This window comes from Corticium candelabrum, chromosome 3 (assembly GCF_963422355.1).
Source record: "Corticium candelabrum chromosome 3, ooCorCand1.1, whole genome shotgun sequence".
Taxonomy (NCBI): Eukaryota; Metazoa; Porifera; class Homoscleromorpha; order Homosclerophorida; family Plakinidae; genus Corticium; species Corticium candelabrum.
Window position 1 is genome coordinate 3962498 of NC_085087.1, and position 27500 is coordinate 3989997.

At 42.8% G+C, this 27500-nt stretch overlaps 5 protein-coding genes across 5 annotated transcripts in view; 2 read left to right on the plus strand and 3 right to left on the minus strand.

Annotated features, from left to right (window-relative positions):
• Window positions 1–4026, minus strand: part of LOC134177203 (uncharacterized) — a 9770-nt gene extending 5744 nt beyond the window's left edge. Inside the window, exons 1-4 of the mRNA XM_062643960.1 lie at window positions 3890–4026; window positions 2641–2730; window positions 2464–2556; window positions 2269–2397 (exon numbers count right to left, since the gene is read on the minus strand). Of these exons, the coding sequence (XP_062499944.1) occupies window positions 2269–2397; window positions 2464–2556; window positions 2641–2730; window positions 3890–3997 (420 nt within the window). The 5' untranslated portion in view covers window positions 3998–4026. The remainder of the gene's footprint in view (window positions 1–2268; window positions 2398–2463; window positions 2557–2640; window positions 2731–3889) is intronic.
• A 4604-nt stretch (window positions 4027–8630) lies between these two features.
• LOC134177481 (uncharacterized) lies at window positions 8631–13757 on the plus strand. Its single transcript, XM_062644265.1, has 6 exons — window positions 8631–8740; window positions 9617–9706; window positions 9775–9867; window positions 9944–10073; window positions 10488–10604; window positions 13529–13757. Exons 1-4 carry the CDS (start codon window positions 8636–8638, stop codon window positions 9998–10000), a joined length of 345 nt encoding a protein of 114 aa, XP_062500249.1. The 5' UTR covers window positions 8631–8635; the 3' UTR covers window positions 10001–10073; window positions 10488–10604; window positions 13529–13757.
• Window positions 13758–16887: 3130 nt separating this feature from the next.
• Window positions 16888–17487, minus strand: LOC134177630 (uncharacterized). Its single transcript, XM_062644405.1, has one exon. It carries the CDS (start codon window positions 17485–17487, stop codon window positions 16888–16890), a length of 600 nt encoding a protein of 199 aa, XP_062500389.1.
• Window positions 17488–17514: 27 nt separating this feature from the next.
• LOC134177631 (uncharacterized) lies at window positions 17515–18615 on the minus strand. The gene has a single exon (XM_062644406.1). The coding sequence runs from the start codon at window positions 18409–18411 to the stop codon at window positions 17515–17517; it is 897 nt and encodes a 298-aa protein (XP_062500390.1). The 5' UTR covers window positions 18412–18615.
• Window positions 18616–22132: 3517 nt separating this feature from the next.
• LOC134177820 (uncharacterized) overlaps window positions 22133–27500 on the plus strand; it is a 6667-nt gene continuing 1299 nt past the window's right edge. Inside the window, exons 1-5 of the mRNA XM_062644600.1 lie at window positions 22133–22180; window positions 22260–22352; window positions 22425–22553; window positions 22809–22946; window positions 23012–23128. Coding sequence (XP_062500584.1) covers window positions 22160–22180; window positions 22260–22352; window positions 22425–22553; window positions 22809–22946; window positions 23012–23128 — 498 coding nt within the window. The 5' untranslated portion in view covers window positions 22133–22159. The remainder of the gene's footprint in view (window positions 22181–22259; window positions 22353–22424; window positions 22554–22808; window positions 22947–23011; window positions 23129–27500) is intronic.

The window sequence follows — 27500 nt, forward strand, 5'->3', positions numbered from 1 at the left end:
GCTTGTTGCTTGAATGTATAATTCTTTGAAAACACAAGGATGCGTCGATGTGATTAAAGATAATTAACTAAATATTATCAATTTCCACACTACACTTCGAATTCAGCACAAGTGACAGAAGTGACGTTGTGTGTGTGTGTGTGTGTGTGTGTGTGTGTGTGTGTGTGTGTGTGTGTGTGTGTGTGTGTGTGTCCTTCGTGTGTGTGTATTTATTGTAAATATCAATGTATGTTTATTAAATTTTGTTAAATTATTGTCATTATTATTAATTAATCATATTAATTATTAGCTTATTTGATGCTAGAATGTAAACGGCAATTCTTTGAAACACCTGGATTTATCAATGTGATTAAAGATAATTAACTAAATACAATCAATGTCCCACACTACTTTGAATTCACACAGCTACGCAACTCTTGCAGGGCACGGACTTGTTATCTCCGTTATGTCTCAATTCTGCATGTATAGCGCTCTTGTATCACTGGAAGTTAATAAATTAATTAACTGTTGAGATGGACTATCAAATTATCATACTTTTATTGAATCGTCGCCATCTTTGTTTCCGCTATTTCGTTGTAGCTAGAGATCGATGTACGTCTTCTAGCTGCATAGAATATACTGTGAAGCGACATCATGTACATCTAGCGACCGGATCCAGAAGATATTAATTAAGCAGCGTCAACGTTTCCTATGAGTCTTTCTTGCAAGACGACGTCGATCGTTTATCATCAGTCCTACTTAGAATACATTGCTCTCTTGAAGATCGCGGATGACATGTTGGTGGTGCCTATGCAACGGTGCCTAGCTAGATGGATGGTCCCATGGGACCTTCGCTTGGCTTCTTGAAGAACGATAAATTCGTTTGTTTTGCGATTCTTTTGTAAAAAGTAACAAACGCGAACAACTATTACCTGATCTTTACTCTGCGCTTCTCGATTTGACGACAGTTTGACCGTAAAATGGAGGTTTACGACATCTCGGCTTTTCTGTCATAATGCGCGGGATTGTTACGTCACCCATTGTTGATGTGCCAAAGGTCTGCTGATTGGCTCTGCCAATTCCCGAGAGTGATTCACGCTGACAAGCTAGTATTACGTCACCTACGTTTGCGTCCCAAAACGACTGCTGATTGCCTGACAAACTCCCCCGTGACACATGCTTACAAACAAACATAGTTACAAACATAGATAGGTACAAACATACCGACAGACAGACCGGAAGTCAATTCAACCCGTTTAGAGTGAGCTTCTCGCGAAGCAGTCCACCACTTATTGTGGTGTCCTTCTTTTACGCTCGTAGCTTAATTATAATATGTAAGTAAATAAATAAATAAATAAATAAATGAATGAATAAATATATATATATATATAGATAGATAGATAGATATGCAGTGTGTGTGTGTATATATATATATATATATATATATATATATATATATATATATATATATATATATATGTATATGTGTGTGTGTGTGTGTGTATATACGTGTACCCACCACTGTGGGTACACTCAAAACGGTTTGTCACCGACCTGTCACGTTATACTTGGTCCCCCGCCTTAATTAACTGGTTCTGGAAGACAGGTTGTGGTTGTTGGTACGTTATTGCCTTAAGTGGTCCCGGACCCTAACGTTCACTCTAACCCTAATTCTCACCCCAGGGCCGGATCCAGAGGGGGTTAAGGGGTTTCAACCCCCATTTTATCCAATAGGCGTGGTTCAATAATTTCATAAAATTTCATTAGAAAAGAGAAAATTAGTAATGCTATAAATAACTGCTAACAGTGAAACCCCTCTTTCAAAAATTCCTGAATCCGGCACTGCACCCTAACCCTAACCCCAGCCCAAACCAGTCATGGCTAGCACCAGTTGTGGTGTGACAGGCCAACTTCAAACATACGCATTACTATCACGTGACAATTAAACCTAAACAATGCACCTGCTAAACCTAAAAATTTACTATCAAACTAGTAAACAGGTTTAAAAAAGCTGGTTAGGTTTAAAATATAACTAGTTTAGTGCAGATGGTAAAAGGTCCATTTCAATCAGTTTACACCATTTGGTAGCTAAACGGTTCAAGCGCTTGTGAAAACACAACATAAACAACAACTGTATATTACAAAAGTTCAAGGTCGTATAGTACACTCAATGTATAAAATTAGCAAATGTGCTTGCATGTTTGTATAAATGTAAGTTTTCTTCAAATTAGCAAAAATATATTTTGGAGCACAAGAACAAAGTAAATCATTCACATTTTAAATTCTCACATAAGCTCTCCTCAAAACTGAACGACAGTCGTCAATATTCACGTGCACAATAGATCCCCAAAACAAAATTGCGTCAAAACTTTGAGGCGGAAAATCTAGATTCCTCATGTCTCTCTGCATAAAAGTAACCTAAGAACATGCAGTTGCCTGAAAAATTAAACTCTATAGATCATTGAATCCAAAGAATACACTTGCCTTGTCATCTAGACCTTTCATCTCGCTTCTCTGCTTTGCAAGTGTCACCAGTGAGCTACTACAGTCAACACCAGTGACAACAGCACCTACGTTCTGCACAACAACAACATTATTTCTATGTATCCGTCCCGTCTAGAGGCGGCTTCTGCAACAGATTACGACATCTGATCATCGTACCTCAGCAAGATAGAAAGCCATTCCTCCTGATCCTGACCCAATATCCAATACAGAATCACCCGCCTTCAAGTCTAGCCTTTGAGCAAGATCCTATTACATAAATGTTTTTACAAACGTCAATTAGACACTAAATAATACACGGTTCTATAAAACATTTGTATCTGCAGTGTCTCTGCTGTCACAACTTACTCTAGTCATCAAAAGAACCCGTGGGAAAGTATATTTAGAGCACTTACCTGATACTTCTAGTACTTACGCGCGTGTAATCCATGCACATACCAGAGCTGCCAACCTAGCAGTGTGAAAATGCGTGAATTTGAAGGAAAAAATGCGGGAGAATGCGGGGAGTCTACATTTTGGACACGCCTACAATAGCATTAATATTAATAAATTTATATTGTAATAAGTGTTAAATAATATATATAAATAATATCTAATCATCAAAATTTAAGTATTTGCATGCCCGGTTGGAGTACGTGTAATCCATTAATTAATTAATTAAATTATAGTGCAACAAATGTATAACCAATTAATTAATGTGCCTAATTAGCGACACATAGTATCAACACCAATTACTAAACATAATAGTTAATTAATTAAACACAGAATTTGTATTGTACGTACTACTGCCTGCTATAAAAGTCTAAGAACAAAGTACAAGCACATTCTCGTGGCTAGTTGGAATTTTCTGGATTCTATTTTCTTGTGGCCTTCTTCCATCGCTTTTCCAGGTAGCCAGCCCCTCCCCCTTTCCACCTTCTATGTCGGTATTTAGACCAAGTATGCTAGAAAAGAGCCGAATGATGAGAGGGGCTGGCACATACAAATTGATGTTGGGATATCAAGTATGCGTGTACACATGCATGTACTAGAACTGTAGGGTAAATGCAGTTACACAGAACAGGCACGCCCATCATTTTGGTCACACCCACCAATGGTCAGAATGCGGGAGATAGGATGCCTAATGCGGGTAGGCGGGAGAAGGATCCCAAATGCGGGAGAAGGATCCCAAATGCGGGAGAAGGATCCCAAATGCGGGAGTCTCCCGCTCAATGCGGGAGAGTTGGCAGCTCTGACTAATGGTTCGAGTGCACGTGATTAGATATGTAAACAAAGCAACCTCGTTGGCATGTTTCCTGCAACTGGCTTCCCTTAGCGTGCGCTCAGCATGGTTTTGCAAAGGCTGCCGGTACAGACAGAACTCGAGCACTGCGAGAACACACTCACTCGGCGGCTGACAGCAGATTACCTGGCACGTTCTCTTGCCTCCTGCGCTGAGGAATCCAACACCATAAAATTTCTCAACGCACCGAACCCACTCTGGAGCGTACGTGGCAGCTTCGACGAGTTGAGACATCACGAACGTATTAGTAACACGTGATGTTGAAATTTAGTCCGGGAATACAATTTTTTATCCGGGGTACACAGTTTGCCGAGTTTTTTAAAACTCCCGGATTAGTACTCGTTTGGTCATGTACGGGCTCGAAAAATAGGTCGTCAAGTCGTCATTTGACGAGTTAAATCTTATAACTGACGACTAGCTTTGTAGTCTAGGTCGTCAAATGACTAGTTTGTAATGGCGTTCTCTAGATGCAGTCGGATAGCTGTACTGTGTACTGAAAAACGCGCCGCTTCGCGGTTGACGCTCGCATTGGGACATTTGTCGTACAATGACATGTACGCGTAGTACATTATTACGCCAGCAAGATAAATTGACAAACTGCTCATATCCCGGATAATAAAATGGGGTATGCGAAGACCAGCTCAGGATTCCGACAGAGTAAAAGGCATAAAGTTTATGACGTAAGGAAGTGGAGACAATGGTAAATCCTGTAGGTCGAAATAGCGTAGATATGATTCTAGTAGACAACTTCCGCGATGTGCTAGGTGATTGATACCCCGCCTTGTTTTGACAAAGAGAAGTGACCTGTCTTCAATTACTAAATCAATTAGCTATGCCATTGTCTTTCCTGCCTCCGCGAAAGTATCTTAAAGTCTGTCCACGAATTAGATGGACTCGTGCCTAGGGTTGGACCTTAGCTAAACAGATTATCAAGAAAGCCGGATGTTATGTTTGTATAAGAAGCTATCTTAGACTGATTGCATTCTTAGCGTGTGTTGTCACAAGGACGCAAACCACTAGATATGGTGATTGAAGTAAACCCTAACGAAGAGTCAGATGCTGGTGAGTCTGATTCCACAGAGAGCTATGACGAAAATCAAATGCAAGCCACAGGAAATCAATGAATGCTTGCTTGTACTATACACGAGTTTCTAATTGTTTGTGTCATTAGTATTTTGTTACACTCCTTCTTAGTTTGATAAAGAGTTATCTCACTGGGGGTTGTCTCTAGATTGATCTGATTAAGCTTGTCTCCACCCGCTAACTCATTACAATTCCGGAAGTTGCTTAATGCTGGTCTTCTGTTCATAGCAAGAAATATATGATTATTATAATTGAACTAAGCTCTTCAAGAGCTGTCCATCGATATTAATTAGACCTCGGAAACTCATACTATACTCCTGCTACGCGCTGAATTCCTCAGTCCATCTAATGCATGAACAGACTTTAGTTCTGTCTAGTCTAGCACGTCGTATCCATTGGATCAGCGGTAATGTGTTGGATACTCTTGGTTGCATGTCATTGTAAAGTACGGAGTACTGTGCTGTTAGCCTGTATGCTTGCACTAGACTCGTAAACTGTCCTCTCCTCGCGCGAGCTCCAAAATAGCGATATACCACTAAACACCATGATTGATATCAACATAACGTCCTAGACTAAAATTTAAAGACCTAAATATTTTAGAAACTCGTCAAATGATGACAACTAGTTGGATCGATTTTTCGAGCCCTGATTACTATTTCATCATGATGATGATGTCTCAGCTTGTAACTGTCAATTACACTTTCGAGTGAGTTCAATGCATTGGAAAATTTTACGGCGTCAGATTTCTCTGTTCAGGAGGAGAGACAACTTGCAAGGTAACTTATGTACGTTGGCTCGGAAGGGTTCCGCGGAACTGGAATGAGCGGGCTTCGTGCCATTAGCTATGGCAGTGGCTAGCGCGGTCCGGCAGCCGGACGTCAGTCTACTGGAAGGCTAGAGGTCCGGTAGTTGAAATAGCAAGATCGAAGTCTACGTAGTGTCATTCACTTGCAAGCATTCCACTCGATCGTGTACATGTCACGCCTGTAGAGTACTGTGACAACTGGAGAATTCGTACAGTGTAAGCCCGTGGACGGACAACTTCAACATTTGTTTGTCGAACCTATTGTTGCCTCTGAACTACCGTCGTAGCTGTTGCAAGAGAGACGTGCGTTTTGTGACCAAGTTGTCTACATGTGCGGCTGTGCTTCAATCTTCACCGATTGCCGTCTGAGTTCGCGCTATTCGACAGATTGTCATGGTTTATCTAGGAAAGACAAAAGGCCTCTAGAGATATGCACATCACACTTCAAACGCACTGTCATTTACACACCTAATGAGCAATGGTTGTCAAACCGCGTTCGATTCGCTCAAACCACATGCGGATGTAGCCGCATTCCCAGACTCTCTCGCGCTAGTCTTGTCCGTTGCCCTTATGACCATTCCAGGCGCGTGAGAGTCTGGGATCATCCCGCCTACTTTCTGCCGTATCTCCTTACTAACTGCTATAAATGGACCATTAAGTATCACCCCCAACGTCACTGTCACTGCCAACGTCATCAAGTGTCCCGTAACTTCAAAACAAAATCAGCGTTAGAACTAATCCAATAAACGTACCACACGGGATGCTATGACCATTGTTTGGTGTTTGTGGCATATCCAGCACTTGCAGACAACTGAAGCGTGTTGAAAAGGTAAGTCTATGGAGTGACGGGTGTCCCGTTTACGCTTGTAGTCTGAGATCTACAATTGTCGGAGCAGGCCCGTAGGCTGGCTTCAAAAGTGGGCGGTGCGTAAGACACCAAAATGGACCATGTATACATGTTACTTTTTACCCTTTCGAATTATATATATACATATACTAGCTGATTAGTCCATTCTTTGCCTGGGGCAACTACTATTAAGTTAGTTAACACAAATTTCCGCGTATATACAATTGTAGCATCATGCAATTCACTTATTGGGCGAAGAAAACACAAAATACCGGATAATATGTAACCTTGTATAAGTGACCAAGCATTTGCTTGAAGCTGTTTCGACAGTCCTGATTTAGAAGATGCTTTCGCGATCCGTCGACGGGCACATGTGCTGCATGTTCTTTAAGCCGGCCAGCAGCTTCGTCGTCTCGTTCCTGCTGCAATGTCAACTTTTGCAAACTACAGACGAACGCATAGATGCAGGGACCTGCAGACTACCGCGAACAACACCATATTTCAAAGTGAGAAAAGGCTGCGTGCTAGCTAAAGGTGGAGAGCAAAATTGCAGCGGTTTGCAAGCGCATGAGGAACAAACATTTTGTGACGTTACGACTTACAGACGAACGCCAGCACAAAGCAAAGTACAAGAAACCAGCCACCTTCATGCAAGTGCACTAGCTGTTTTTCGAAGTAGAAATGGTCGCATGCTTTAGGAGTGAACAGGAGCAGGTAGCGGTTTGCGACCACACAAAAAACAAACAATCATACCGCTGCGTCCATGCATGGAGCACTCTTTTAGATATGTAGACACTACAATTAAAAACATATTATATAGAAATGACGAGAAATGTAGGGATTGCATGAAAACAATAGAGAGAATTCGACATAATAGGAACGCATTCAAATTTAAAGGTGCGTTTTGCGTACTATACGTCTCAAAATATATAATACATTGGATCGAAAGCGGACCGGACCTTTACGTTTGAGTGGGCGGTTCGTCCCAACCCTCCCCCTGAATCTCTAGCCTACGGGCCTGCGGAGTGATGACCTGCTACGTAGTTCACATGAGCATCTCCTATGCGGCCATTAGCATTAGTGAGCAGACTAGACTCTGTAGCAAAAAGCGCGCAATGACAAAGGAAGGGGTTGATATTGACATGAAACTACCGTCTGCCCTTCGAGAAGTCATCAAGTATAAAACAAATACATCTTTTCGCGAAAGAATAGCCCTGGAAGCTTCAAGTTTACTTTCCAGGCCATAGTTTCATGTCAAGATCAACCCCTTCCCTTGACATTGCGCACTTTTTGCTACAGAGTTTAGTCTGTGCGCAAATGCTAATGGCCGCATGGGAGATGCGCATATAAACTACGTAGAAGGTCGTCACTCGGCCAATTGTAGATCTCAGATTACAAGCCTACACGACACCCGTCACCAACACTCCATAGACTTACATTTATAACATGGCTCAGTTGCATGCAAGTGCTGGATATGCCACAAACACCAAACAATGGTCATAGCATCCTGTGTGGTACGTTTATTGGATGAGTTCTAACGCGAATTTGATTTTTAAGTTACGGGACACTTGATGACATTGGGGGTGACAGTTGATGACATTGGGGGTGACACTTATTGAGCAGTTAGTAAGGAGATATGACAGGAAATATGCGGGATGATCTCAGACTATCTCGCGCCTGCGATTGTCATACGGTTAACGGACAAGACTAGCACGAGAGAGTCTGGAGACGAGGCTAATGCTGATGTGGTTTGAAGTGTAAACAGAACAACCTCGTTGGATTATAGATCCTGTCTAGCTAGCCCATGTTCCTGAAACTGGCACGCTTGAGCGTGCGCTCAGCATGGTTTTGCAAGGCTGCCGGTACAGACAGAACTCGAGCACTGACAGAACACACTCACCCGGCGGCTGACCACGGGCATGTTCTCTCTCCTCCTGTGCTGAGGAATCCAACACCATAAAATTTCTCAACACACCGAACCCGCTCTGGAGCGTACGTGGAAGCTTCGACGAGTTGAGAAATTATGAACGTATTATTAAAAAGATATGTCGAGTAACAGTCTAGGAATACAATTTGTTAATCCGGGGTACAAATTTTAGCGAGCTCTTACAATTCCCGGATTAATACTTGTTTGGTCATGTCTCGGCGTGTAACTCTCAATTACGTTCCCGAGAGGGTTCAATGCGTTGAAAAATTTTACGGCGTCGGATTCCTCAATTCAGGAGGAGAGACAACTTGCAAGGTAAATTACGTACGGTGGCTCGCGAGGGTTCTGCGGAACCGGGATGAACGGACTTCGAGCCATTAGCTATGACAGTGGCTAGCGGTCCAGCAGCCGGACGTCAGTCTACTTGGAAGGCTAGAGTTCCGGTAGTTGAAATAGCAGGATCGAGGTCTAGGTGTTGGGGACGTACGTTTTGTGACCAAGTTGTCTGCATGTGCGGCTGTGCTTCAATCTTCGCCGATTGCTGTCTGAGTTCACGCATTTGACAGATTGTCATGGCTTATGAAAGACAAAAGGCCTCTAGAGATATCTAGAGGGTGGGTTGTGTCTTTACGCCTTTTCATATCACACTTCCAACGCATTGCTCTTTTCACACCTAATCGGCATTGGTTGTCAAACGGCATTCAATGCTGATTTGCTCAAGTCACATGCGGAATTGGTTTGAAGTGATAATTAACATTGTTGCTGCATGTGGCACCAAGCCTACCCACGCAGCACTTCCCGCTTAGCGGTAGACAGCAGGAGATCTACCGTTACCTTTCTATCCTGTGCTTATAGCATAGATGTACGTGCTGAATAGCCAAAGATATAGTACACTACTAGTCTAGAGAATTAAATCTCAGGCGTATAGCGCTGCTATGGGTTTCTTCTAATCTGAGAACCACTCCAGAAGCCTGATGTGCATGCTGCGAATATCACTCTTCTCGCTTTTCTGGAAAAAAAGAGTCGGTGTATTTAGCCAAAGAGCTTCAATTGGCCAGGGTGTGTGATGATAGTGCACAACTGCTGCTTGTTGATCTCTTAGTTATAATGAAGAAACCAATTGAATCTGTGCATATCAATCAGAACACATAATTTCAATTGATTGAAATCGTTCTAATGTTTATGTGATAGGATCTCGTTCAAAGGCTTGCAGTGAAAGAGGGTGATTCTGTATTGGATGTCGGATCAGGATCAGGAGGAATGGCTTTCTATCTTGCTGAGGTGACATGAACATAAGCTGTGAGAAGCAGCCCAAGTAAATGATGTAAATAAATAATGTTGTCATGCAGAACGTCGGTGCTACTGTTACTGGTGTTGACAGTTGTAGCTCATTGGTTACACTTACAAGACACAGGAGTGAGATGAAAAGTCTAACTGACAAGGTAAGTGTCTAAAGCAACTGTTGCATTTATTGGTTACGTATACGCTTCACAAATTAAGTGCAACAGTTGTTCTCAGGTTACTTTTCTGGAAAAAAGATATGAGGAAGTTAGACTTCGAGCCTCAAATGTTTGACGCAATTTTGTTTTGGGGATCTCTTGGCCACGTCAATACTGAAGACATTCTTCCAATGTTTAAGAAAGTTTATGTAAGCTTTAAATGTAAACTAAATTTTTTGTTGTTGTGCTACAGCATGCCACAATTTGACTAAAATATTTTCTTAGTAATTGGAAAAGTACATGCGCATGCTCATGCACCTGTTTAGACTGTTAGTATTTCCGTGGGTATGCAGTCTAGCTGTTGTTAATGATTTACATGCTTATTGCTGATGACTAAACGGACAAAATAGAATACAATTTTTAGAATTGGTTGAAACCTGGCGGCAGAGTGGTCATTCAGGATTTAATCAGGTTTGAATCTGATGGCGCAGTGACTCACGATTTTGAAGACTACATTATCAGATTGGGCTATAAGCCTCTGACATACTCACAATACATCCAAGTATAGCAGAGTGTACGTTCGTGTAGTTTAATCAATTAATAATATACTTATTTAATTACAGTTTTTATCCTCGTCTGGTCTTCAACTGTTAGAATTTGAACACCGACGTGACAACTATGTACAAGACAGTGCTGATACACTAGACAAAGTAGAGAAGAATTGGGACGAAATTGTGAAGGTTTGTATAAGCTAGAAATTCATCTCAATGAGAGATAGAAAAGACACCACCTTGTAGCCTCACGACCAATATCTTGAAAAACCGAAACCATAGCGAGACTGATCACAAGGCTATCTATATGTATAAAGGAGAGCTGTGTGTGTGTGTGTGTGTGTGTGTGTGTGTGTGTGTGTGTGTGTGTGTGTGTGTGTGTGTGTGTGTGTGTGTGTGTGTGTGTGTTAGTATGTAAGACGGGATCCCCAAGAAAGGCGAGTCGCAGCGACGCCGAATTTTTTATGCCTGCATGCACGCCGAATCCACAAAGCTCGACAGTGAGATTGTCGTCGTTTTCCGCAGTTCTCCCGGGACGACAAAACTTCTTGCCGATCCAACCCACATCTACTCGGGCGCGAATTTCTGTGGAACGGCACATCGGATCTCCACCAAATTTACACTGCCCGTTGCTAAGAACTGACGATACGCGCGGACCGTTGCCGTTGATTGCCGCAGAGGTCGATAAAAACAAATTTTGCAGTATATCCGGGTCTGTGAAAAATACGCCAACAGCGTTTGCCCGTGTACGCGCGTCGAATAGCTGTCACGTTCGCTACATCAGTCTCCGCAACGGCAGCAACGTCTTCAAAGTGACAAATGCAGATGACTTCTAAGTTTCTGCTGCCCGGATATATGTTCTGAACGGGAAACTCGCTACTAATTTCTCAAAACAGGACATTCTGTTACATTCTCATTTATCTTCAACGGGATACTGACTAGCCTCGTCCCCAGACTCTCTCGCGCTAGTCTTGTCCGGTGCCCGTATGACAATTCCAGGCGCGAGAGAGTCTGGGATCATCCCGCCTACTTCCTGCCATATCTCCTTTCTAAATGATCACTAAGTGTCACCCCCAACGTCATCAACTGTCACCCCGAACGTCATCAAGTGTCCCGTAACTTCAAAATCAGATTAGCGTTAGTCTAATCCAATAAACGTATCACAGTGGATGCTATGACCATTGTTTGGTGTTTGTGGCATATCCAGCACTTGCAGACAACTGAAGCATGTTGAAAAGGTAAGTCTATGGAGTGTTGGTGACGGGTGTCGTGTAGGCTTGTAGTCTGAGATTTACAATTGGCGGAGTGATGACTTTCTAGCTAGTTCACACGCGGCCATTAGCGTTTGCGCGCAGACTAGACTCTGTAGCAAAAAGCGCGCAATGGCAAGGGAAGGGGTTGATCTTGACATGAAACTACCGTCTGGAGGGTCAACTTGAAGCTTCCAGGGCTATTCTTTCGCGAAAAGATGTATTTGTTTTCATACTTGAAGGGTAGACGGTAGTTTCGTGTCAAGATCAACCCCTTTCCTTGCCATTGCGCGCTTTTTGCTACGGAGTCTAGTCTGCGCGCAAACGCTAATGGCCGCGTGTGAACTACGTAGAAGGTCATCACTCCGGATCCGCCACTTGTAGATCTCAGAGTACAAGCCTACACGACACCCGTCACCAACACTCCCTAGTCTTACCTTTTCAACATGCTTCAGTTGTCTGCAAGTGCTGGATATGCCACAAACACCAAACAATGGTCATAGCATCCACTGTGATACGTTTATTGGATTAGACTAACGCTAATCTGATTTTGAAGTTACGGGACACTTGATGACGTTCGGGGTGACAGTTGATGACGTTGGGGGTGACACTTAGTGAGCATTTAGAAAGGAGATATGGCAGGAAGTAGGCGGGATGATCCCAGACTCTCTCGCGCCTGGAATTGTTATACGGGCACCGGACAAGACTAGCGCGAGAGAGTCTGTGGACGAGGCTAGATACTGACGGGTATAAAATAATCAACCCCGGCGAAGATCTCATCTTCTATACCTAAAGGGGGTACACTCACATTAACGCATGCGCAATTCATAGTTTTTTGATTAAAATACCTAATTCAAACACTCCGTAGCCGCAAACACTTAACTGGGCGCTATAGTTTGACACAATGTTTTCTGTAACCTGTATTGGAAGGATCAAGATGTTTGCAGTAAGAGATTGCGGAGCCCCTCTTGCTAGCTGATAGTTATCGGAACTTATTAATTTTTAATCTAAAATCTTAATTTTGCAAAATTGAGGTAAAATTTGACAAGCTAGCATTCTACGTGACTAGGCACTTTGAGCCAGATCGAGGTTTTTTCACGTGACCGGAAAGCATACAACTATTTCTAATCGCCATCGCAGCGTCATACTTCCTGGCGAGAAGTATGACGCGTCAATATGGTCTGGCTATGCGAAACTAGACTTTCGCTGATTTTAAGCTAAGCAAGAGCACGCGATCAGTTTACAGTGAGCACCGATAATCTGTATTAGAGCTTACATTGCTGCCATCCCCGTCTTATCGATGCCTGAATGAATTAGTAATCCGACTGTTTCTTGCATGCATCTTTGCGCAAGTGCAACTTTTAAACAGTGCTACTATTAGAAAGAGCTTTCTGGGGATCAAACTTGATTTTCTTGCAAGGCACTTTTGAACACATGACACCTGCCATAGATAGCTACGACACAAGAGCTACCGCTGGCACCGGCGTAGCGTAGTCCTTATTACTAATTAGGTTTGAGGAGCTGATCAATCACACTGCAGAGCCAAGCCAATATTTTACTTTTCACTTTTCTAGTATGAACGTCCGCCATGGCTGGGATAGTGTGGACAAAGATTCATCTCACTGTTTGGTAACCCGAGGAAAACATAGCGCTTAGCCTTTTGCTTGACACTCCTGCAAAGATTGTGGAGGCATTAGCTCCAACCCTCATCCCCCCACCACCACACACACACACCCCACCCCACCCCACCCCACCATACCCCCGACGCTACGCCAGTGGCTGCCTCACTTGAGACCGGCTCAAGTGTGCGTGTGCAATCGTGAGTGTGCCTTTCAAAATCTAAATGTCGTACGTTTTTTTCAGGATATATCAAAGGAGGAATTGGAGAGAGCCGTTTTGTTTTGGAAAGAGAAGCGTCGATGGGCGGAAGAAGGTGCTATGTATTTTTGCCTTTTGGTGGCTCAACGACCACTGTAACCAAAGGAGAACTAAATAACACATGCACGAGATATCTTTGGTGTTGCATGCATCACTAATAAATTATTTGTGTGCTAATTGTCAAAGTTGTCCAATATATTTAGGCAATTAGTAACTCAGACAGATGGCTACTTCGCTTTTTCCGTTTCATCACTAAGTGTTATCTCTTGTGCGTGTCGAATAATCTATAAATTTATTTTAATTTGAAGTATTTATCTCTAATTTGTATAAGTTACTTTGAATAGATTGTAACACTAGGTGTAAGTCTTTAGAAAACAGGAGCTGTTCCAAAATTTGGCCGAAGGAGGAGCGCCGACGACTTGCTTCTATTGTAGGCGTGGTTCGAATATGTACGTTTGTCCTTTTATACGTACAATGTAACACACACACACACACACACACACACACACACACACACACACACACACACACACACACACACACACACACACACACACACACACACACAATGGACAAATGGACAAATGTTAAGCCCTCCACGTCTTTCGACGTCGACCATGAGGTGAGTTGCGGGGATAGCTCCCCATGCCTCTAGAGACAGGGTCTCCATGCGCTACGTGGAGTCATGGGACCAGCGCTACAATCCACCTGGAGCTTGGTCAGAGTCATCAAGGGGCACTGATAATGGTGCAGCTCTGGGACTTGACACCAAGGCCCACACGTACCCGTCTGCTGCATGATGTTGCTGCCAAGCCAGCGGTCTTGTCCACCCCAGTCAATGACCAGGTACTCATTTATACTCCTGAGTCGAGAGAAGCAAGTGTGGGTGAGTTTCTTGCTCAAGGAAACTGCGACAGTGTCGCCTCCACCAGGATCGAACCTTCAAGCCTCATCACGGAATACAAGATCCCGGATGTCATCACCAACGCTCTACCATCTGCTCCACCGCCCGCCCCCCCCCCCCCCCCCACACACACACACACACGCACACTCACGCATGGACGGGAGAGACTGACTCTAGTCTGTGCTGACAAAAAGAACGTTACAGATGATTTAGTATGTCTCTCCTCCAAATGTGTTTATTGAAAGAGACGAGAAGCAGTAGCAAAAAGTTCAATGCTTATACGTACAGTACCAGTAAAAACTATGCAGTCATGTTAAAGATCCCGGATGTTGCAATACAATTCCCGGATCAAAACTCGTCTGGCCATATCGAAGGTGTACAATACGCTGGTTCAATCCATTGAACAATTTTACGGCTTCGATTTCTTAGTCCAAGCGGAGAGAAAACTTGCAAGCTATAGTTTTTTTAAATTTATTCAACTCGCAGTATGTTGTCTCTAGAGGTGCCCTTAGTTGGGTCAATTCATGCTCAGAGTTTACTTCAGGCTGTGCACCGTCTGAAGCCAGCCAGTACTCAGGAGTGTACCTGGGGCATTTATGATTTATGGGTAGGTTCTCTTGCTGCTCTAGCTACAGTGGACCTCCCAGTGAGCTCAACATCCTGTAGCTACTCTAGTGAATCTATTAGTTACTGTAACCAGGTTTACTGGAAAACATTTGTAGATATTTGAATAGTGTAAATACTTTACATTACGCGCCAAAGAGTCTTGGAATCTAAATTAGCATCTTGAACGTGCTACAGAGTAGCGTAGACGGGGTACGGCAGCTAGGGGCGAGAGAGACTTTGCTCGAGTCTCTATGTGGCTTCTAGTTGACAAAGAAAACGCTACTAAGGATTCAGTATGTCACTCCTCTAATCGTGTTAAATCACCGGCGTAGCGTCGGGGGGAGGGGGGGAGGCTGTAGCTCTTCAAAACTTTGGGCGTCAATCCGCTTTAAGCAAAACTATAATTTTAAGTTACTAAACAGTGACAGTCCACTTAATGTCAGAGTAGTATGTTGACAATCGACGACGTTAATTGACTCTACTTCTTTGACAATACACATCACCATTTCAGTATGATGAAACTAGTGTCGAGAAGTCGTGGACACGGAAAGTACGCATGACCATCACTTATTTGAGACGTTTACTACGCTATCCGGCAACGGAAGAGTCAAAGAAAACCGCATCAAAAAGCATGCAGAAGCCTATCCATCAATTATTTTAATTAAAGGGGAACTCCCATGAAAATAGAAGTAACGTTCTCATGATAGTACTAAGTGGTCTGATTCTATTGGTACCTTTCTTTCTTAATAGAACTCTTTCTGAACGGAGAAATTGAGCTTCCAACGTGGGGGCGTAACCCTATGGTAGTCGCCATTTTGAGATGATGACGTACGAATATCTTACCGATTGCGCATGTGTTGTCATCAGAGTATATGGCGTAGCTTCCGTACAGTTTTGAGCCCGAATGTGATGACGCTGAGAGCAGTTCGAGTTCGGGAAACTCTCATGAAATTGATTCGGACACAGGGGACGAAATCCCCGAGCGCTTGGTCAACTCAGACTGGTGCACATGTGGTCAGTGTGTTGTCATGCCCACTGCCTTTGCTGCCAAGAGTTTGACACGCTAAGTTAGAGACTCTGTGGTTTACGGTGTGTGGTAGAACACGCAACTTTTGAGCTTGTCTGCCTCAACTACGACGTGTCCTCAGTGGTAGATGTCACTGAAGATTTCTTCACAGAACCTCTGAATCACAGGTTTCTTGACACAAGTGCGTACGGTATTGCCATTTTGTTTATTGTCTTTCACTTTACAGGCTTTTGAGGTCGACAGCATACAGGCAGTTCACACATTGGGCTCTTACGAGACTGGGCAGGCGTGCTAAAATGGTCATACCATCATGTATAGTTTTGCTATTCGAAGACCTTTCCCAGAAGAAGGCGAAGTGTACGTGGGGTTTAGGGAGCATCATGATTAGACATGATTTTGACAATAATGCTTGTAACTACCTAATTCTAAGAATCTGTGTCAACTAATGTCCCATCTTATACATGCTATAGCGTTTATATGCCATAGTTGTATGTTCTATGTAAATCTTGTTTTACGAGCACTAACAACAGTTTCCTTGAGTGGTCTTTCACAGGTGGCAATGTTGGCTGGTAAAATCACTGGAGGTTGTCTGGCTTTGTGTTTTCGAAGAGGTTGTGGATTCAGCTGTCGTTTATTTAAAACTGCTTTCAGGATTCCTTGCAGATAGCCGTAGCTCTTTGATTCAGTGATGGGCTTTGCAACCCAGATCTTGGTAGGTTTGGGAAAAACCACCTTGTATCTCACTTCTCCACTGCTAGTGGTAGCTTGCCTTCTTCCTGTGTTGTGGTTATGATCAAGTGCAGCCAGCTATGTTCTTGCAAGCATCCCCTTGTAGCTGAAATGTTGCCTCTTAGGACAATATTTAGTGAGAAGAGCATGGTAAACTTCCAAATTACCAGTGTGGCTGAAGTCCGTTAGCTTGTCAAGGTCTTTCAAAAGCTTCTTGTTTAGGACTACCGACTTCAGTGCATCATGTGCAGGAGAACATTTCTTTAACCACTGCTTTCGTTGGCTCTCTTCAAGTGACAATTCGTTGTGTTCACACTTGCCAAAAGATGTAGCATTCTCCCATGAATGGACATTGATTGTATGGTAAATAATAGAAATCCATTTCTCTCTTAGATTTTCAGCCTGTCTATTACATGATTTTGATGACCACCACAAGTGATTTGCCACAGATCTTATCCATGGAAGAAGGTTACTACAGCCCTTTGCCTTACCCAGTTGGGTTAACTTTTTGATAACACTTTTTGAAACGTGCCAAACATCATACTGATGATCTATATCAGGGAACTGCTTTTTCATGACAGACGTTATCTGCAGGTGTCTATCAGTAGCAATTTGAGCCACAGTTAATCCTTTAGTTACTAGCTCATTGACTGATCGTAGAAACCCCTCTTTTTCCATCCCAACAGAATTGGAAACTTCGCTGACCTACACCAACTGAAAATCAACAGTAAGCCCTGTATCTTGCTCCACTAGAGTATATGTACAATATTTAGCGGAATATCCAGGGCTGTCACATCGTCCATCTCCCAGTAGGTGTAAAGGGTTGTCTTTGAAGTTTTCTAGTATAGATTCCTGGTGACTCTTCCACGTTTCATTAACCACAGGACACAGGCATTCATCTTGCAATCGATAAAATGATGATTCCGAGATGAATTGCAATTTTATGATTTGAGCAAAGTGGCTGAATTTGCTGAATGTTCCTCCTGACAACAGAATCCCTGCTGCGGTTATAAGATTTCCGGCAGGTAGACCAGCAACAAGTGGTTGGGACTGCCAGTTTACATTATGCCCTTTTGAGCACTCCATTTTTACTACTAACATTGTTCCACTTGTTGATTCTGATTGGCTGACTACAGAAGAGCCACATGTTGGGCAGAATCGGAACAGTTCACTCAAGGAATTTCTGAAAACAATGAATTTTTGGTCCTCTTGACCACCCATTTCGATATCCGAATCTTGTGAAGTACAAGATGTGTCAAAGACGCAGTATTTCTCTGTTTCACTGTCTGTATTAGGAGAATGTGCCTCTTCATCAGACTCTGTGGACTGACAACTGTCAGTTACTGGTGTTACTAACCATGGGGCAATTTGTGGTGGCTGAAGTTGACTAGAATGCATGTCCTCGGGAATTGGTGAAGATTCTCTCACACAGTATGAATGTTCCTTTGTTTCAGCCAGGTGTCTAAGATCATATTGCGTTGAAGCATCACAAAATTCACGTGCTTTGGTTCCAGGAGAATTGTTTTCTTTGTCGATTTCTTGGTGGTGCTCATAATCATCATCAGAGTCAGGCACTCTAGCAACCTTAGCATGTTGTTTCATTACTTCAGTAAGGGCCTACATCAACAGGGTCTGCTCTAAGTGACAGGTTGATTGAAACAGACAGTAAATAGTAACCTGATTGTGTCTTCGTTTCTGTCCTGTTGATCGTTGTTTTCGTTTGGAGGTGAAAGTGAAAATTGTTGGGACAGCATCTGGCTTGAGGTGAATTCGTGGTTTTGTTCCCAGTAATTCTGCTTGCAAATCTCGTTGAAAACAGTCCGGTTCGAAGTGTTCACTGCAGACCAAGCTACTACGTCTAGCAGGAGGATTCTGTAATCGAAGCTTTGTCGGCCATTGTTTCAGCAGAGGCTTGTTCCTAAGAGGTAAGTGATGAAAGCGCACACCACGTTTGCGATCTCCGTCCTTGTTGTTGCAACCGAACGCAATACAGTAAACCATTCTTTGTAATGTAATGGACAACTCACAAGTCAACGGCAGTAGACTAGCTGCAATATTACTTCTACGTAGTGAAATTATAGTCTCTACTCGCACATTACAACATGCCCTATTCAGTCAGCGTGACCGTATCAGGTCGTTTTCAGTCACGGCATTTGTTCCGCCTAGTCAACCTTGTACGCGTATGGCCTGAGGTAATAGTAAATGACATTACCACGCATCGTAGACGGCTCACACCCAAGGACGTTCTTAGTGAGCATCCAAGATACTGTGTTATTAGATGCTACATCCTTTCAAATTCTGACTGACCCTAGATATATCCTCGCAACACAGAGCAACATACGCGAGTAAGATATTGCTACGTCATCATTTCAAAATGGCGACTGCCATAAGGTTACGCCCCCATGTTCGAAGCTCAATTTCTCCGTTCAGAAAGAGTTGTATTAAAAAAGAAAGGTACCAATAGAGTCAGAGCACTTAGTACTATCGTGAAAACGTTACTTGTAATTTCGTGGGAGTTCTCCTTTAAGTAAGTGTAGTTATTGAAGGTCGACAACCCGATTGACAGGAGCATGGAATTTCCTGCCGCTTTGCTACCTAATGATTTGCTTGCACTCCGTGGTACTTTCTCCAAAGGTTATTCTAACTAACTAGCTAACCTATATTGCTCGCTATATTACAAAAGTGATAAAAATTGGTCAACGTCGTTTGCACTGAATTGGTCTTCTATATTCTATTGTCATCAAAATGCCATTTAATTTGCAATTGATCATCGCAGTGAGCCATGCAAAAAATTTTTGGCACGGACTATAACAGTGCATGTTTCCACTCCTTATACGCACACTGACGGCACTCAGTCCCGCAGCTTGTTGGTAACCTAAAATTTATATTATTTACTTAGTTAGGTGTATACAAACTGCTTGCTAGAAAAGTAGACAATGGGCGTGGCTTTGCGTGTGAGAAATGAACTTGGTTTTCGGCCTAATTATTAGCCCTCCAAAAAATGACGACCACGCTACGCCGGTGCCTGTTTAATGGGAGAGACGAGAACGCGTAGCAACAACTTCAGTGCTTATACCAATAATTGTCTCCGCTATTTTACAGGGCCGAGTGTTGATCTAGAATTCCCGGATCAAAACTCGTCTGTCCATGTCTCGGCTCGTCAGAGCTGCCAGCTACGGTAAGTACGCTCCCGAGTGGGTTCAATGCGTTGAAAAATTTTACGGCGTCGGATTCCTCAGTCCAGGAGGAGAGACAACTTGCAAGGTGTATAGTAAATTTTAGTTATGTCAACTGGGATCGAGTATGTTGTGTAGGCGCCATCGGTTGGGTCATACTAATTAATATTAAGTCATGCTCTGCAAATTTCAGTACAGAGTTTATTCTAGGCTGCACGCCGTGAACACTAGCTGCATTAGAAGTTTGGCTATTACGCTCGTGCACGTCGATCTCGTTCTGCAAATGTGTTGCTTTATCCTGCTAATTGATGCAAGTTGTCTGGGTGTAAAATGGTGTGTGGCGTAGATTGACTCCACCCCGTGAGCTGGTACGCGTTGGGTCTGGAGTGGTACTTACCAGAATTAGGGCGCATGCATTTAGGTTAATTGACGTTGGCACGTCCACTCAGTGTTAGCTTTCGCGCCGTTGCGACACGAGCTCAAATTTGTTGTCCTTTCTGCTTTCACCAGTCCCCTACTTTCTTCGTTAGCTCGTCATTTCAGAAGCTGACGTGACAAGATGCGGAGGTAGGAGTCCGGGTCCAAGACCCTCCTGCCTGTCAGCGCTAAACTAAATGGCATTTTCGGCATATGTGGTAACTCGGGCTCCGCCTCTCGTCCATCGACTAGACTTTGGTAGTCTCGTATCACGACAAGAAGAACCGGGCACGGCGGCGCGAGAGGGTTTGGTACGAGGCTACACTATTGTACGAGAGTGGCTTTCTCAACTTTCATACCATGGGATGATGAGCCATGGCTTAGCTCCAAACTTAGAAAGACTGGAAAATGACTGATCGCTGTGGCTAAATCCTAGGGATATGAGACATACTCGTACCATAGACAAGTTATCAATTCTTATTTAGATAGCTCAATCTATAAATCTTGCGTTGAAGATCTGGGAAAGAGTCGATTGAATTTATTTGGAATTAGAGCCGGTGGAGCACTCCATACAAATGTTTGGTTGGCCAGTTCTGGTGTGGCCAAGCCTCGCCCATAGTAAACGTAAAAAATACCTAATATAATTAATTACTTAAACCAATTTTTTGAAAGTTTTTCCTAAGTAAAAGTCTTTTAGCAGAGTCCATCTTCAAATGTTGGCTAAACCATGGCCCACCTGGCCTACCCTACTTCAGCGAATCTGCATGATCTTGAGTTGTTATAGCTAAATACAATTTTATTCTCCGCCTTCTGCTCCAACTGTCTTTGATCAAAATTAATTTTTTTTTAGAGCTCATTGTGTGGCAGTTAGTGCATTTAAGTTTAGTTTCCATGTCTAATTCCAATTCCCTATGATATGTGATCTGGGAAACCACATACCTTCATAAAGATATTTTCTTCACTTGTCCATCTCGCTTATTCTATATCTGGAGACAAGGATGTTGGAAGCAAAATAGTAGTGGAGCGGTTGTGTGTGTGTGTGTGTGTGTGTGTGTGTGTGTGTGTGTGTGTGTGTGTGTGTGTGTGTGTGTGTGTGTGTGTGTGTGTGTGTGTGTACTGTATCAGTAAGAAAGAACAACATCAGCTTGCCATAATTATATAAAGGTCTTTCTGGAGTAGCGCTCTCTTTTTTAATTTATAGATGAACAAAATAGTTAAAACTTGATAGTTAATTAGGTTATAACCAAATAAGTTGCATGAACAGAACATGTTTAATATTGTTTTGTGTCAGATGCATGCGTTCTGCATGGAGTCTAAACAACACAGAGTGCAACAAAGTGAATTGAAAACTTACCACGAATGTACCGTGTTTGTACAACAGCGAACTATCGTTGACATAAATTTATGTATTTGCTATTATATATACTTCTGTTACTCTGCTGCTACAGTGTGACGTCTTTTTTATTTGTAATTATTAATAGTAATTTTTTGTTACTTAGTTAATGGCTAGAAATTGTAGGTTTGTCGCACACAAATATAGACGTAGCATATCCAAGTCCCATAACGTTGAATATGCAAACATATTGTTGTTGGTTTTGTTGCTCTTGTTAACAGCATATTACTTTGTGTATATCAATTAGAATTACATAATTTCAATTATTAGAATCATTCTGGTATTTATGTGAAAGGATCTCGTTCAAAGGCTTGCCGTGACAGAGGGCGATGCTGTATTGGATGTCGGATCAGGATCAGGAGGAATGGCTTTCTGTCTTGCTGAGGTGACATGAACTTAAGCTGTAGAAGCCGCCCAAGTAACGTATATTACGGAGGTTAATAAATAATGTTGTTGTCTTGCAGAACGTCGGTGCTACTGTTACTGGTGTTGAATATTCTGGCTCGTTGGTGACACTAGCAAGGCACAGAAGTGAGATGAAAAGTCTAACTGACAAGGTACGTGTATACAAAAACTTTGCTGCATTTACTGATTTACGTTTCACAAATTAATAAAACAGTTGTTCTCAGGTTACGTTTATGGAGAAAGACATGAGGAAGCTAGACTTCGAGCCTCAGAGTTTTGACGCAATTTTGTTTTGGGGATCTCTTGTGCACGTGAATGCTGAAGACTATCTTCCAATGTTTAGAAAAGCTTATGTGAGCATCGACTGTCAATGAGTTTCTTTGTTAACTGTTGTGCTATTGTACCGCATATGCTACAGTCCGACTCAAATGTTTCTTAGAAATTGAAAGAAACACACGAGCACCTGTTAGTATGTGTGTGGATACATACATACATACATACATATATATATATATATATATATATATATATATTCAATTTATTTGTTGTTAATTAATTAATGATACAGTGCTGATGACTAGGCGGATAAGTTAGTTTCGATTTTTTAGGATTGGTTGAAACCTGGTGGCAGACTTGTCATGCAGGGTTTAATCAAGTCTGAATCCGATGGTACAGTGACTCAGGAGTTTAAAGACTACATCACCAGAATGTGCTACAAACCCATCACATACTCAGAGTGCCTCCAAGTATAGCAGAGCGTACGTCCATGTATCTTAATCAATTAACTAATATTGTACATATTTGATTACAGTTTTTATCCTCGTCTGGTCTTCAACTGCTAGAATTCAAACACCGACGTGACTTCTATGTACAGGACAGTGCTGATACACTAGACAAAGTAAAGAAGAATTGGCACAAAATTATAACGGTTTGTATAATTAAAATTGAAATTCATCTCAATACTCATTAGCTAATTAGAGGTAGGAAAGACACTACCACGTAGTGTTGTGACCAATACCCGGAAAGCCGAAAGTGCAACGAGACCGGACATGCACATATTGCGTTTAGACCTAATCCAAACACTCCGTAACCAAAGCTTTGGACCCTCTAATTTGCACTGAAGGCAAACCTGACTGAATTACTTCTATAACCTGTATTGAAGGGATCAAGACTTTGCATTATAAGATTGCAGTAGTAGATAGAACCCTAGACGAAGGGCTCTGAGTGACCTAATAGTCTCGTATGGTCAGACTTTTGGCATATGTCATCCATAAGCGTAGGAACCACGGGAGCCATGGGGGCCACGACCCCCAATCAGCAGCCTATGATTACTGCAGGAGCCTACCGATATACACTTGCTGTGTGGTTATATATCGTTACTCTGCGCACTAGCCAACTAGCTCCCTCTACCCAGTATATCCTCCATCCCAGTACACGCTACTCTAAAGACTACATCGTCTTCCCTAGTTCCAATTAAACAAACGCAACACCAAATAATGATAAAACACACACCAACTACTTTAGTCTGACATACATAGTCAGACTACAGTCAGACATCTGTAGTCCTTCAATGATCCAATGTTCTTCTCTCACTTACTGGTCGTTGTGGTCGTGCCGAAGTCTCTGCTTCATTTCTCTGATTTTTCTTCTCCTTCTCCGCTGGACTCTGTACAGATTGCGCTGTCAGTCTATCAATCACACCCATTGACAGTCATTTGTCTTCGTCGTCTTTCCTTGACCGCATCTCTTCATCTATCTCCATCTCTTGGAACAGTCTGGTGTGTGCAACATGTCTTCATAAAGTCCTGTCCCCTCTTGGCACAATAACCTCTTGTCCTGTTTTTTCAATGACTTTATAAGGGTCTTTTTCGTGATTCGTTGAAAGTTTAGTTCTTTTCTTGGTTCTACTATGACTCTGCCTCCCACTTTGATGTCGTGTCCGTCAACGTCATTGCTGCTGTTATTCGCTACGCTTAGTGTATTTTTTTCTCTTGTCGGTGTCCCGCGTTTTTCCATCTAAATTTCTTTCACAGTCGGAAAAGAAAACTTGCAACAAATTTCCGATTGAGAAATGCCTCCGCTAGACTCACAATAAGACGGTGTCCTGTATGCAAAGAGAAAGTCTGTAATTCACGTCTCCAGTTCTTCCTCTTTGCATGGGCGATCTTCATGGCCTTGAGGACAGTCCTATTTTGCCACTCTACCTCTCCGTTTGCTCGCGGCTACAAAGATGGTGTTGTTCGATGTGTTACGCCATAGGCTCTCAAAAATTCTTTAAAACAGTGGTCAATAAACTAGGGTCCGTTGTCCCGAGTAATGTAATCAGGTGAACGGTAACGAGCAAACATCCTCTCTATACTCCAAATCATGTTCGATGCTTTGATTGTCCGCAAGATGTTGATCTCTTACAATCTGCTGTAACATTCAGTCACAACCAAAATGTACTCTCCCGTGGGCATAGATCCCAGCAGATCTGCTGCTACACTCGCCGATGATCCTGTGGAAAATTCTGTTCTTCTTGTGGGAAGAGGTCTGCTCGGTAACCTAGTGGGCTGGCAGCCATGCAATATGTCCTGCAAATTCCCTCTATCGCTCTATCAATCCCCGTCCACCATACCTTGCTTCTTAATCGCCTTTTGCACTTGGATATTTCTAGATGGTCTTCATGAGCCTAATTCAACGTTCTCTTTTGAAGATCCTGCTTTACTACAATTCGAAAACTCTATAGAACTACATGACCGACTGTCGTCAGCTCATCCCACACATGCTTGTAGTCCATGGGTACCGCTAATTGGTCCCTCGAAGAACGATGTCCCGAACACGCTGTAGTTCTGAGTCATTTCTGGAGATTTGCTCTATTTCACGAGATGTAATGGCTACTTGGCATACCACAAACCTGATGTACTCATCAAATTCATTTTCACATTTAGCAGTGGCGTGGACGACCAATCTCGACAATGGGTACTCACTATTGTATTTTCCTGGCTTGTACACCACTTAGAATTGTATAGCTGTAAGCGATGTACCCATCGTTCAATTCAAGCTGAAGGTCTGCTCTTGTGGCCATAATTGATTTCTAAAGGCTTATGGTCCGTGATTAAACGAAAGTTTCTCCCCAAAAGATACAGTGCAAATCGTTCACAAGCTCATACCAAAACATGTACTTCCTTTTCTGTTTACGAGTTCCGCTTCTCCACACTAGATAAGGTTCGACTAACATACTCAATAATGCATGATGTGCCCTACTACTCTTGAATTGATACTGCCCCTTAGCCTAGTCCTACTAGACTGAGCTTGGCTCATCATACGTTTCAATTCTTGGAAGGCTTTAGTTTGTTCTCGACCCCACTTAAAATGCTTTCTTGCTCTAGTGTATTTTCGGAGGGCTCTGCTAAAGTAGCTAGGTCTGGTAAAAATTTCGAACAAAAATTTACCAGTCCCAAAAATTACCGCACTTCACTGACATTTTCTGGAGGTCTGGCAGCATTAATTGCCGCTACTTTGTCTAACATCGTCGTGATGTCATGAAATATCGTACGTCCCATGAACGTCAACGTCACACCCTTGCAACGTCTACTGGAAAATGCTTTGATACATTTCCGGAGCCGCTGAGATTCCAAACATAAGCCGTTTGCACTTGAATAAACCTCTGTCCGTTGCAAATGTGATTATTCCTTGTGAAGCTTCATCTAGTTCAATCTGATAATAATTCTATTTTAGATGTAACTTGGAGAAAACCTTGCTATGACTGAGCTCCTGAACCACTTCGTTCACTGTTGATATTGGATACCGTTCTCTGTAGACTGCTTCATTGGCTCGTCGCATGTCAACACATAATCTGACCTTGCCGTTTGTCCTGGAAGCCACTACAACAGGGCTGATAAATGACGTCATTGAGCTTCTTTAATAACGTCAATGCCTAATAACGATTGTAACTCTTTCCACCTTTGCTCGAAGTCCAAAGGAATCCGTATGGCTGGATGTGCAACTGGTTGCACCGACTCATCAAGATGCAGTTCCAATTTTGAAATCTTTCAGTTTACCTAATCCAGTGAAAAATTTAACGTACTTCCTTTGCAAATCATTCTAGGTATTCTGGTGTTCTTCCTGTATGTGTCCAAATCCTAACAGTTGTAGGGCCTCTGAAATTCCGCGACCTAACAAAATGGGACTGTGACCCTTAAGAACGACAAAGTCTGCCTCTATTTGTTTTGTCCCGACTTCACTTCTGTTATGAAACCGTAGACAATCTCCAGTCGCTGTGTTGCTCCATAATCAAACAGTACTCTGTGGGTCTTGTATGATGGGTTCCCTTCGTTTTCAGATTCTCGCATTGAGTCGTTGACAGGATGTTACAACATGCACCATCATCAATGATGACCTCTGTAGGAAGGCCTCCAATTTCTATTGTAGTCGTGCCATTTTTTGGTCTACCGTAAACACGTACTCATCCTCGTTATCCTCCGTTGTGTTTTGCTCTCCATTGTTATTTTCGGACACAAAAATGGCGTTTTCCTTTGCTTTGCCTTTATGCTGAGTCTTGCATTGCCTTACATAATGTCCCTTCAACTCACACTTCCGGCACACAGCATTCTTTGTTGTACCATTGGGATCATTAGCCCCGTGGCTTTTCCAGCCACATCTATTGCAGGTTGCAATCGTCTGCTCCTCCATTTGTTTTGCCAAAGTGTTTTTTGGACATTCTTTATCCCTCATCCTGTATGCCTTCCCTGTTACTGGTTCTGATTTGGACATGCGTTCTGCTATCTCCTTTGACTGTACTCCCACTGACTCAATCGTCCTGGCCAATGACAACGCTTTGTCAAGGTCAGGCTATTCCTTCTTCCATAAGCTTGAATCAGACTTTGTGGTTCTGATGCTTTTCCACCATTTGGTCAATGATTTTCTGCTCGCTGTCTGAAAACTTAGAGTAACTAGCTTGTTGACGTATTCGGGCTACAAACTGATCAGTCGTCTCACCTACTCTTTGGCTGATTTGACAAAGACGATACCGTTTATGAAATTTATTCACAAGAGGCACAAAGTGACCATCAAGCGCTCTGATGGCAATGACGTAAGTAGTACTCGTATCAGGCACTGTCTCGAACACTTTTTGTACCAGCGGCCCTGCGCAATGTAACATTAGTGCCTTCTTCCTGGCATCATTCGTGATGCCTTTCCCAAGACTGCGTTTTCATTTTCCCAACGGAGGCGTAACTCGGCGTGGTCTTCCCACGTACAGACAAATCAGCTCAGCAGTGGTATCTCCATTTCGTCACCAGTTGTCGTAGCTTGCCAAT

What these genes read in the sequence shown, in the direction of transcription:
- LOC134177481 (XM_062644265.1), top strand. Translation starts at nt 8,636, where the DNA reads ATGTCTCGGCGTGTAACTCTCAATTACGTTCCCGAGAGGGTTCAATGC. An exon ending in GAGGAGAGACAACTTGCAAG is followed by an intron (nt 8,741 to 9,616) that starts GTAAATTACGTA and finishes TTTATGTGATAG; the next exon opens with GATCTCGTTCAAAGGCTTGC. An exon ending in TGAAAAGTCTAACTGACAAG is followed by an intron (nt 9,868 to 9,943) that starts GTAAGTGTCTAA and finishes AGTTGTTCTCAG; the next exon opens with GTTACTTTTCTGGAAAAAAG.
- LOC134177630 (XM_062644405.1), bottom strand. Translation starts at nt 17,487, where the DNA reads ATGGAAAAAGAGGGGTTTCTACGATCAGTCAATGAGCTAGTAACTAAA.
- LOC134177631 (XM_062644406.1), bottom strand. Translation starts at nt 18,411, where the DNA reads ATGAAACAACATGCTAAGGTTGCTAGAGTGCCTGACTCTGATGATGAT.